At 42.3% G+C, this 11848-nt stretch overlaps 1 protein-coding gene across 4 annotated transcripts; it reads left to right on the top strand.

Moving 5' to 3' along the window:
* The first annotated feature begins 395 nt into the window (after positions 1-395).
* LOC311076560 (galactosylgalactosylxylosylprotein 3-beta-glucuronosyltransferase 1-like) lies at positions 396-11812 on the top strand. Of its 4 annotated transcripts, none has more exons than XM_084104893.1 (6): positions 396-555; positions 6503-6556; positions 8124-8242; positions 10083-10594; positions 10669-10965; positions 11077-11812. In XM_084104893.1, exons 3-6 carry the CDS (start codon positions 8131-8133, stop codon positions 11161-11163), a joined length of 1008 nt encoding a protein of 335 aa, XP_083961019.1. In that variant the 5' UTR covers positions 396-555; positions 6503-6556; positions 8124-8130; the 3' UTR covers positions 11164-11812. The 4 variants fall into 4 exon arrangements, with proteins under 4 accessions (XP_083961019.1, XP_083961021.1, XP_083961020.1 ...); XM_084104895.1 differs by lacking the exon at positions 8124-8242 and adding an exon at positions 5316-5377 and having other exon boundaries at positions 483-555; XM_084104892.1 differs by lacking the exon at positions 396-555 and adding an exon at positions 5303-5377.
* The last annotated feature ends 36 nt before the right edge of the window (positions 11813-11848 follow it).

Here is an 11848-nt window from a genome sequence, read left to right on the forward strand (position 1 = left end):
CTAATTAAGATATTATTTAATATTGCTGAATCAAACTAATTAATGCATTCATTTACCAGCAAAATAAAATTGTACAGGTTAAATCAATAAAAAACAGCTTTTTAAGAAAAAAATGGCAGGTTTCCACTTTTTACATTGTGGGGTTTAAATTACCCTCACTTTTAAACACAGCACAAAGTTCACAAATCTGACATGCTGTTTAGATTTTTACAGCCAAAGTCATATGATACACTTCGATATTCAAATAACTGTTCAATGCCTAAAGTCTCTAATGGATCTGTCCACCCATGGAAATCTTCAGAAATCGTCATCTCCATGTTTAAATTACGTGTGTTTGTGCGTGTGTGTGTGTGTGTGAGAGTGAGACATACAGAGAGAGAAAGAGAGAAGCAGCACAGAATGCTTTACTCCTCTTCAGATAAGGTTGTTACAGTGTCTGTCTTGTTTTCTCTGTTTTGTAAAAACACATTTTAGATTAGAATGTGCCTTTAAATGATTCACTAAAAGCATTTGCAGGAGCAAGGAAAGAAAATCGCCACACTTGAAAGCATTCAGGTAAAAAAAAATCTCTTCTCCTACAATTAATGGACTGAACCATCATTAATTCATACTCTGACATTGCTAATATAATTTCTAAAACAATTAGAGACCCAGCCACATGGAAGTGCTGTGCTAAGACGAGGCTATTTAATACGTCGCCGTTTGTTTCCTTTCTGGGTTTTGTCTTTCCAGCTGAGAAACTGTGATTACTGTAGCACGTGGATGTGACCGTGCAGGGTTTTCTGTCTGAAGGCATCGAGTAGGACAGTTAGAGGGTGTTTTTAAACTCAACTGTGACATGTGCATGGACATCAATAAATGGACATCAGCCAAACCGCCCCAGGAGCTCACAGCACTGTCCCGTGTAGCAAAGGACTGCATTAATAGCTTTTAATGACCTGATTAAATGATTTTTTTTTAGCTTAAAAAAACCTGTTAAAACTAAAAGCCACAAAAACTTGTCTCTTGGTATATGTGTGATTTGTCAGTTTAATCAGGGCAAGCATTTTCAGCTTCTGTATTTGCACATCTTTTGTGGAGACTGTATTAGGAAATCTCATATTGAAACAATACACATCAGTTCGAGAGAGAGAAATACAGGGAGGGAGAACATAAGAGAGGAGGGAACATCTGTCGTTTTTACCAGCGATCTTCCGCCAGATTTGGTCCCTCTGTTGCCATAGCAACAGTCATTATGCATACTTTCAGATTGTAGAGTTTGTATTCAGGAACTGGTACTATCTGCACAATTTCCAACTCAGTCTGATCTCCTCTTCTGCCTGATTTCCATCTCAGTCTAATTTCACTATCCAATCTCCACCTCAGTCTGATGACTTTACTGTCTGATATCAACCCGAGTCTGATTTCACTCTCCGATTTCTAACTCAGTCTGATCTCCTCCTGTCTGATTTCCATCTCAGTCTGAGTTCATTATCTGATATCCACCTCAGTCTGAATTTACTTTCGGACAGTCTGATTCACTATCCAATCTAAACCTCGGTCTGATTTCCAGCTCAGTTTGACTTTACTGTGTGATATCAACCCCGAGTCTGATTTCACTCTCTGATTTCCAACTCAGTGTGATCTCCTGTATGATTTCCACCCCAATCCAATCTCCTCCTCTGCCTAATTTCCATCTCAGTCTGATTTCATTGTCTGATGTCTACCACAGTCTGGATTGGCAGGGAGGACGATAAGCTCAGTCTTTGCCAGGTTGAGCTGTAGGTGATGTTCCTTCAGATGTATTATCTTGATGTTTTGAGAAGACTATCCTGTTTATAGTTGGAGCCTGGCCAAATCCAACCTTGAAGAAGCTGTGTGTCGGTGTGTGTGTGTTATAGTCTTCTTGGTTATAGGTTAAGGAACAACTGGCATTATTGGAAATTGACTGACTTGTTTTCTTTGACATGTTGGCACCTGGACACACAGTCTTGTGACCTCGGAGGGACACAGCAGGGTCCCTAACTCAGGGTCCTGGTGGTAGCCGTACAGACTATGGAGATGTGCTACTGCCTATCAGTCCATGTGTGGAAAATGACTATGTTTATCTATTTCTTAGCCAATCAGAATCATTCAACCTGAAGTAATGACGTAGCTTAGACATTGGTGAAGGGTATAACTGCTGTGATCTTTGTAACTGTAAGCGGGGCGGCCAACAAACTCCTTGTGAGTCTTGAAGCTTTTCTGCCTGATGAAACTACAAAATCTTCAGCAAATTTTTTCTTTAATCCCCACGACACCCTATACGTCAAACGGGTCGTGCCAAAATCGTGTAATCTGAACCAGGCAGTTTAAATCTGTTTGAAGAATCTATTTGTTTTTATTCTTTATGTTTTAATTATGTTTCAGGGTGTATCTGTCACATCCACCGTCTGTCTTCCTCATCTGTTTCTGCACTACACTCCCCAGAATCCTCCTTGGCGCACACCTGCACTCACTCTCTTTTAAGTAGTAATCACCGTCACCTGGATCCCATCACCAGCTCACCTTTATATTCAGCACTCAGTCACTCTTTGTCTGGTCTCGTCAATACAAGACACACAGACTCCCTTCCTACACCTACCTGCATACTTGCGTCGATCCCAATCTTCTTCAGCCTGTCTTCAGATCATCTGCATCATCTGCATCATCTGCATCATCTGCATCATCTGCATCATCTGCATCATCTGCATCATCTGCATCATCTGCATCATCTGCATCATCTGCATCATCTGCATCTGCAAGAGAAAGAGACTTTGTTATCATTCAGTTAAGCTTCATCCAATTATCTACTTCCTGTTTACTCACCTTTCACGCTGTGTCTGATCCATTCTGCTATTAAAATATCAAACTTACCATCTTGCCTGCTTCATTTGTACGAAACCTGACAGAAGACCAGACCAAGATGCAGAATCCTTCGGATTCCAGGATGATTCAGCTTTCATTATTCTACGCAGCCCCGTTCATCATCCGGTTGGTTCCTGCCGAGCCGGCATTCCAGTTCGGGTCCGGAACGCCACCATCTCCAGCCATCTTCACCACGCCACCCATCATCATCCGGAAGTCAGCCGAGCCTGCACTTCACGCCAGTCCAGCCGAGCCCGTACTTCACGCCAGAGCTGCCGAGACCAAGCCAGTATGCTTCGTGCCCGCAGCCCCTGAGACTGTGAGCGTCATGCCTGCCGCGCCTGTGACTGACAGCGTCGTGCCCGCCAAGCCTATGTCCGAGGTTGATGACTTCAGCGATCTTCCTCCTCTCATCGGCCCTGACGAGCCAGAGCCAGTCGCCTGCCCTGACGAGCCAGAGCCAGTCGCCTGCCCTGACGAGCCAGAGCCAGTCGCCTGCCCTGACGAGCCAGAGCCAGTCGCCTGCCCTGACGAGCCAGAGCCAGTCGCCTGCCCTGACGAGCCAGAGCCAGTCGCCTGCCCTGACGAGCCAGAGCCAGTCGCCTGCCCTGACGAGCCAGAGCCAGTCGCCTGCCCTGACGAGCCAGAGCCAGTCGCCTGCCCTGACGAGCCAGAGCCAGTCGCCTGCCCTGACGAGCCAGAGCCAGTCGCCTGCCCTGACGAGCCAGAGCCAGTCGCCTGCCCTGACGAGCCAGAGCCAGTCGCCTGCCCTGACGAGCCAGAGCCAGTCGCCTGCCCTGACGAGCCAGAGCCAGTCGCCTGCCCTGACGAGCCAGAGCCAGTCGCCTGCCCTGACGAGCCAGAGCCAGTCGCCTGCCCTGACGAGCCAGAGCCAGTCGCCTGCCCTGACGAGCCAGAGCCAGTCGCCTGCCCTGACGAGCCAGAGCCAGTCGCCTGCCCTGACGAGCCAGAGCCAGTCGCCTGCCCTGACGAGCCAGAGCCAGTCGCCTGCCCTGACGAGCCAGAGCCAGTCGCCTGCCCTGACGAGCCAGAGCCAGAGCCAGTCGTTCTCCCCGAGCCAGAGTTTTCAAAGCCCTCTTCGCCGCTGGTCCCGCCCAGCTCAGAGACTTCTTCACCCCTGTTCCTGTCCAGCCCAGAGACTTCTTCACCCCTGTTCCTGTCCAGCCCAGAGACTTCTTCACCCCGTTCCTGTCCAGCCCAGAGCCGCCTTCGCCCCCCGTCTCATCCAGCCTTGAACCAGAGCCTGATAATTTCCCCAAGAAAATTTTTTTTGGGGGGGCTATAAGTCCTCTAAGTCCTCAATGCCGCCATGGCCGCCCGAAGGGTCCTCTCCGCCATGGCCACCCGAAGGGTCCTCTCCACCATGGCCACCTCCTCAGCCTACTCCGCCATGGCCGCCTACTCCGCCATGGCCACCTCCTCAGCCTACTCCGCCATGGCCCCTTGACTAGTCTGCTCCGCCATGGCTGTCTGGACCATCCTGGAGTCCGTCCATCTACACCTGGTCCACCTCCCCATCACAGACTCCAGGATGCCCACCCCCCCTCCCTCCTGTGTTCTGCTGCCTTCGGCGCGGGTCGCGCCTTGCGGGAGGGGGGAGTAATGTCACATCCACCGTCTGTCTTCCTCATCTGTCTCTGCACTACACTCCCCAGAATCCTCCTTGGCGCACACCTGCACTCACTCTCTTCTAAGTAGTAATCACCGTCACCTGGATCTCATCACCAGCTCACCTTTATATTCAGCACTCAGTCACTCACTCTTTGTCTGGTCTCGTCAATGTCAATACAAGACACACAGACTCCCTTCCTACACCTACCTGCATACTTACAGTCGATCCCGATCTTCAGCCTGTCTTCAGTCCATCTTCAGAGAATCTTCATCTGCATCTGCAAGAGAAAGAGAGACTTTGTTATCATTCAGTTAAGCTTCATCCAATTATCTACTTCCTGTTTACTCACCTTTCACGCTGTGTCCGATCCATTCTGCTATTAAAATATCAAACTTACCATCTTGCCTGCTTCGTTTGTACGAAACCTGACAGTATAATTTTGTCCAATTGGTTTTTCAGATGTTTTACAGGCCTATGTTCTTTATTTGTTGTACAGCACGGTTTGAACATCTGTAGTTTTTAAATGTGCTTTATAAATTAATAAACTAAACTAAACATTGGTAAAACAAAGCCTCATTCTTGAGGTAATATTATTATATTCCTCATGTTTTGGGAATTTCAGTTGGTGACGTTGTTGATGATTGCCCTTTGTTTTTGCTGCCATCTCCCATCAGCATCCACAATTGCACTCTTTGTTGTCAGAATGAGAGGACGCATTCTTCCGGAGGGATGACCTCTCATCCCCTGCTGGCCCTGGCACTGCTCACACCAACCCACTCTCTCTCTCCGTCTCTTATTGTCTTTTCTCTCTCAAAAGCTACCAGCAGGATATCTGACTGTAAATGTTTGCGTCAAGGCAACGAAAGATAGATGCAATATGTAAGTATAACTGGCTTTAATATCAAATTTTTAAACGGTGATATGCTTTCTTCTTAAATGCAAAAGTGTGAGATGTATGGCGTTTAAATGTTTTATTGTCACAGTTTTAAAAATTGGGAAGAAATTGGAAAAGACTAAGCTTCAGTTGTGCTGAATATATGCTCTTTCTCTTCCAGCCAAATTTAGTAACACATCCATATCTCCCTCTGGGACACGCACAATAAACAAACCGAGACAAGTGTGAGGCACCAAGCAGTGCTGTCTTTTTATTGGTTGTTTAAATGTTTGTCTAAACAAGTATGGAGTGAATCTGGGCCTCTTGCATAAGAAATGGGGACAGGCAAAAGATTAGGATGCTTAAGAAGGATCTTCAGAAAGATTGAACCGTAGATCATGAAGAAAATGTAAAGGAGTTTGGGTTATTTGAAAGTGTTTTGGAGAACATTATGAATGAATCATAATGAAAACATTTGTTTGCATTATGCCTTTTTTTTTTAATGACAAATAAGCATATTCCTCCACATTCATTTTTTAATGTTTATTTTTCCTTTTCCTTTTATGTTTTACTGTTAAATGCAATGTATTTCATTTAAATTAGCATAATGTCAGTACAATGTATGTACTTACATGTTGTATAAATACTGATAGATACATTTTTGGTAAAGATCTTGAATTGTCAACCTCAGTTCTGTGGCTTAATCAGATCCAGTCTGATTCCCTGGTGGCACTCATTATTTTGTGACTTACTGAGACACACAATGGTCTGACCTAAATCAAACACCCAAATTATTGACAGAGAGAATGTACGTGCGTGCATGTTTGTGTTTACAACTTGGCTGCTCTGATCCTGACCAGAGTTTTCATTCATTCATCTTCATGTTTAACATGTTTGTCTGAAATCCTTACAGAATGACCTGCCAAACCATAGAGAATGTTCAATATGAATGCTGTGACATTCTTACCAGGAATACATATCTGTGACATTTATTTGTTCTAGTTATGCTCTAAAATATTTCATTATTTATTCTCTGTTTTTCATTATTTGAAATTGTACATCAAATGATTACTGTTCATGATATCTGAGTCTAAATGTGATCATGTGTCTCAATTATTCGCATGTCTCAGTTCCTGATGGAGTTGCCTGCTGCGGGGACTATGAAAAGAGAGGGATAAACACCGGTAAGCTTATTTAACATGCAGAGAAACAGAAAAACATCTCTATCATAGGGAATGTACTGCTGGAGTATCTACTGAAGACATGAAATTGAAGACACGTACTCAAACATCTCTTAAGAGACCCGAGGTTGTGAGGATGCATTCAAATTTTTGGTCTCTTCAAATTTCTATTCAATTGCTACTGAAGCAAAGTTTAAAGCTTGTACTGACCTATTTTCTGGGAAAAAGAAGCTGCAGAGAACGCACATTACAGGGATGTGTGCAGTGATGGCAGCAAATGCTTTAAAAATTGTTCACATCTCTTAACCCCAAGCATTGATAATAATGATTCTTGCCTTAGCTTATATAAAGTTTATAAAATCAAAGGTTTTAACCTACGCTCACTGGCCAGTTGTAGTGTTAATCTTCACACAGTTTTAGTCTATTCACTAAAATTTGACACTTTATTTTAATTTTAGCAGTATTAGTCATGTCATTTATTCATTTATTTGAGTACATTTTACTTGGAATGGCAAAATGGCAAAAATGGCATCGAATACCAGTCAACAGTTGACAAGAGTTAAAGTAAAAAAAATATATAAAACAAAATGCTCAGATAATTTATATATTAATTTAAACATGTATCGGCCATATATCGAGTACACTATTGCATTACAATATTGTGAATTATTTTATGTTTTATTACATAAAGCTGTGGTGGATTAATCATTCATAACTAACATTTATTTTTATTGCAGGATTAACAATTATATGCTTTTGAAACCTGAAATGTCCCCAAACACTCAGTCAGTCAGCGTGTCTCAATCATGTCCGAACATAACAAAAGGGGAAATGAAACTAGACAGATATCTAAAATTAAAAACTCATGACTTTGAGTTTTGAGTGAAAAGTGAAGTAAATCAAGAAATCCAGAGTTTGCTTCTACCTAGTAACAGAAGGGTTTGCTGAATTATGCAAATGAAGAACCAATCATATTGTAGGAAAATTATGTAATGTATCTTGTCACCTTTGCCATGTTCCTCTTCTATAAAAACTGTTGTATTCTTTTTGCTGGTGGGATTCTCTCTGAAATTTGATCCTCCGGCCGTGATTAAAGGAAATTCAAAGGCATTGTCTGGAGTCTGTTTAGTTATTGCTGCGCAGCAAGTTAGTGGAGCACTAGAGATCTTATTTGCCAAGTGATAGTGTTTAAGGGTCAAGACGGTGAGAATAAATATTATTGTACGTCGATCAGGAGACGTTTAGGCGCATCGAAAAATCTACCACAGAGCGTATTTACAACATGATTTAAGTTCATGTTTACTTGTGCATTCGCATTATTTTGTGCAGATGCAAGTTATAATGTTACACTGTTTTCGTCGGATTCATCTGGTTAGTAGGCTAAATAAATGCCTTTGGGTGAGTTAAGTAAACTGCTTTATTTTTCTGGTTCCTCACAAAATCCTTTTTTAACAGAACAATTGAAATCATTATCTCAATTATCATGTTTTCATAATCGTTGAAGGCTTAAATTGTATTTAAAAATGGTATCCGTTTAATACCAATCACTAAGGTGACTTGTTTGCCACAGGTAAGACATGCCGAAGAGAAGGGACTTCCTTGCACTTGTTTTGATTGTAGTACCATGGACTTTACTCCTCACGCTTTGGCACCAGCGTGCTGGCAACCCGTTACTTCCAGTTCCGAAGGGTAAATACTAAGATCGTTCTTTCAAATGCTACAAGTTAATTTAGGCATTTAGTGATATGGTCTCTTACGCTATGGTGCCACTGGCACATGCCGTTAGATGTTGTGGCACATCCATTTAGTCATTTCCATTTTAGTCTGGGACTAGACTTAATCCTTGTCTGTGAAACCAGGGGCATATCTGCAATAAACTTCAGCGGATAATTTTGCTAAACTAACACAATACAACAAGATGAAGGCGTTAGCTAACACAACATAAAAAATTTACCATAATATCATAAGGCGCCATCCAGGAGCTTGCGATCTGCAAGTGAAAGGCGCCTTGTGGTGCCATCCCAAAGAGGCACACAATCACTTTCACAGACCTTTACCTTGACTGTCCCAAGCTGGTGGAATGACCTGCCTATATCAACCCAAGAATTTTCAAGAAACTGCTAAAGACGCATCTTTTTCGTTAACACTTGACCCATTAATACTAACACTTACTATTCTATATCTATAAAAAAAATTAAAAAAATACTGTGCTGGATTAACTGGGACTGGTCACTGCACTTGCGTATTGTTACCCTATTGTTAGTTTGATTGCTTCTATTGCTCTCCTCATTTGTAAGTCGCTTTGGAGAAAAGCTTCTGCTAAATGATTAAATGTAATAAAAACCTGTAATATTGAGTTAATACATATAAAATCACAAACCAACACATTCTCACCTGTGAAAGGTTATCCCATTTCTTCGGGAATTGAAATCTAGGCGGTTTCACAACCAGAAGCTGTGCAATGTTGTAGCATCAATGATTATACTGTGAGTGATGTGCAAGTGTGGGCATAATGTATACGTAGATGCCACATTCTCACCTTTCACAGGAGAGAGTGTGTCGGTTTGTGTTTTTATATGTATTACAGGTTTTTACTAGGTACTTTTTAATGTTTTTACTTTTACTATGGTAACTGTTTAATGTCGTGTTCGCTGACGCCTTCGACTTATATTGTGTTAGTTTAGCAAAATCCTCTGCGGAAATCTATGCGGATATAGATATTCATACATGAGTCTAACTACGTTTGCAGACGCAGTCAACTTGCTCTCGAGTGTTCACGGACCTGCTTTGACCGTTCCAATATGGCGTACGGCTTACGTATAGGGACCCATAGAAACAGTCACTAATGAGGCATCTATGTTTATATGTCTATGGTTGAGTGAACATCAGTTGTACACTCGTTATTGCGGTGCATTATGGGATTGAATGAGTGCACTCTATAACGTTTACTATGGTTTCTACTACAAGAAACACTACACTACTACAAATGGCTGTCCCCTCAAATAATGACCTATTTAAGGGTAAAGGGGGTGATTTCGGACACTTGGCGGTACGACAGTAGCAATTTGGTCACATTTAATAGATTAGCTCACAAACATTAGCGCAATACCTTTATGAAAGGCCTACAAACTTCTGGTATTTGCAAGTAATTTGCTCAATTAGTGAGTGAATGAACGAGTGATCACCTTTTTTTTTTTTTTTTTGACAAGCTTGATATAAAATGCCACATCACTATTGTTCAATGACTTCAAGCATTGTGTACCATGACACTGGATGTGCCACAAAATAAAAATGCACAATAGTATATACATCCAGTAATATCCAATATCCACCAAAACTGATAATAACAATAATATATATATATATATATATATATATATATATATATATATATATATATATATATATATATATATATATATATATATATATAAAAAATGCATATCAGCTAGCTAATAATGTGGTACCGATATATTGTGCATTCCTACTCTAAACTCTTGGTATTTTTTAAATATATTTTTATGGACAGTTAACAGAACTGGGGTCAGTAAAGCTCACCAAAGAAACTTTAGACTTCATGAGCCCTGCATCATAAAGAACAAGCACATCACTGAGGTCATCCAGATGAAGTACGTCCACAGCCACTCTCCACCCTGGTCTGATGCATTGCCAACTCTTCACGTAATAACTCCAACCTACAGGAGGCCTGTCCAGAAGGCAGAGTTGACCCGCCTCACCAACACTCTCCTACACGTCCCCAACCTTCACTGGCTAGTGGTGGAGGACGCGGTGGAGAGGACGGCGCTGGTGTCCAGACTGCTGGAGAACACTGGACTGAATTACACCCACTTGTACGTAGAGACGCCTCAGAATCTCAAAGTGCTAAAGAAGCCCAGAAATGCACGTATTCCTCGTGGCACCATGCAGAGGAACCTGGCTCTACGCTGGCTGAGGGAGAACATCAACCCCAGCTCGGGTCATAAAGGAGTCGTGTATTTTGCAGATGATGACAACACTTACAGCTTGGAGCTGTTTGAGGAGGTACAGTACATATGATCTGCTGTTCATAGTTTGTGTCCTTTCATATTCCCTATTCCATCCTCTTTGTGCCGCAGATGCGTTGGACTCGTAAAGCATCTGTATGGCCGGTCGCTTTCGTCGGAGGTCTCCGGTACGAGTCCCCCAAAATCAACTCTCAAGGCAAAGTGTTCGGCTGGAGGACAGTGTTTGACCCTCATCGACCTTTCGCCATCGACATGGCTGGGTTTGCAGTAAACCTTCAGCTCATCTTCAGCAAACCTCAAGCCTACTTTAAGTTAAAGGGGGTAAAAGGTGGATACCAGGAGAGTAGTTTGCTACAGGATCTGATCACTCTCAGTGACCTGGAACCCAAAGCCTCCAACTGCACAAAGGTGAGTCGAGTCCTAAACCTGAATCTTCATAACCTTTCCAAATCATTTCAGTTCCTTTTTTGTTTTTGGAAATTACAAGGTTTCTAAAAGAAAAATGGGTTCTGGTTTCAGGTACTGGTTTGGCACACCAGGACAGAAAGACCCTTGCTTGTGAATGAAGGGAAAAAGGGATTCACAAATGCCAGCGTGGAAGTATGATGAACTGCTGTCATGCTGTTGACTGGAGTGCACTGAATTTAAACTGTCTCCTTGTCAAAGACAGACTTGAGTATTTTACTACGACACTCTCACTAAAGGAATTTAAAGGAACTGTGAAGAGTCAAACTCTTGAAAGCTTCTCAACAACTACGACTTTTGCCCAGATTTTTGCCCCGTCTGCAGTCTGGATTAGTCTGCCAAAAGTTAGAGCCAGTCTGCCAATTTTAGGAAGTTCGAGTTGACAGATTTTACAGAAACTTGCATGGCGGCCACCGACTCTGATTTTCTAGCCTGAGACTATAATTCATTCCAGTTGGAAGATATCAAACATGTTTGATATTTTGAGCCGATTTTAGAATGGATATTATTTTCATTTGTCACGTGTCTTCTAGCAACAAGGCGCATGTTTCTGTGTGAGTTTGTTGTGTTGGAACCATATAGGCTATATATAAACATAGATGCTGTTATGTTAGTGGCTGTTTCTATGTGCCACTCTATGTAAGTTGTCCACCATATTGGAGTGGACAAAACACCAGTCTCAAGATCAAGTTGACTGAGCGAAGTTAGATGCATGTATGAATACATCTGCAATAGACTTCAGCAGATGATTTTACTAAACTAACACAATAAAAACATCATTTTAATGTCATGGTTACATTTTAATGTCACAAATGTTAAATCGTGT

Source organism: Abramis brama, assembly GCF_963993115.1.
Source record: "Abramis brama genome assembly, chromosome: 25".
In the NCBI taxonomy this organism is placed as follows: domain Eukaryota; kingdom Metazoa; phylum Chordata; class Actinopteri; order Cypriniformes; family Leuciscidae; genus Abramis; species Abramis brama.

Bases quoted from the DNA above. Each gene is read 5' to 3' on its own strand.
- LOC311076560 (XM_084104893.1), top strand. From the start codon at position 8,131: ATGCCGAAGAGAAGGGACTTCCTTGCACTTGTTTTGATTGTAGTACCA. The intron at 8,243-10,082 runs GTAAATACTAAG...TTTTATGGACAG, and splicing joins GTTACTTCCAGTTCCGAAGG to TTAACAGAACTGGGGTCAGT. The intron at 10,966-11,076 runs GTGAGTCGAGTC...TTCTGGTTTCAG, and splicing joins AAGCCTCCAACTGCACAAAG to GTACTGGTTTGGCACACCAG.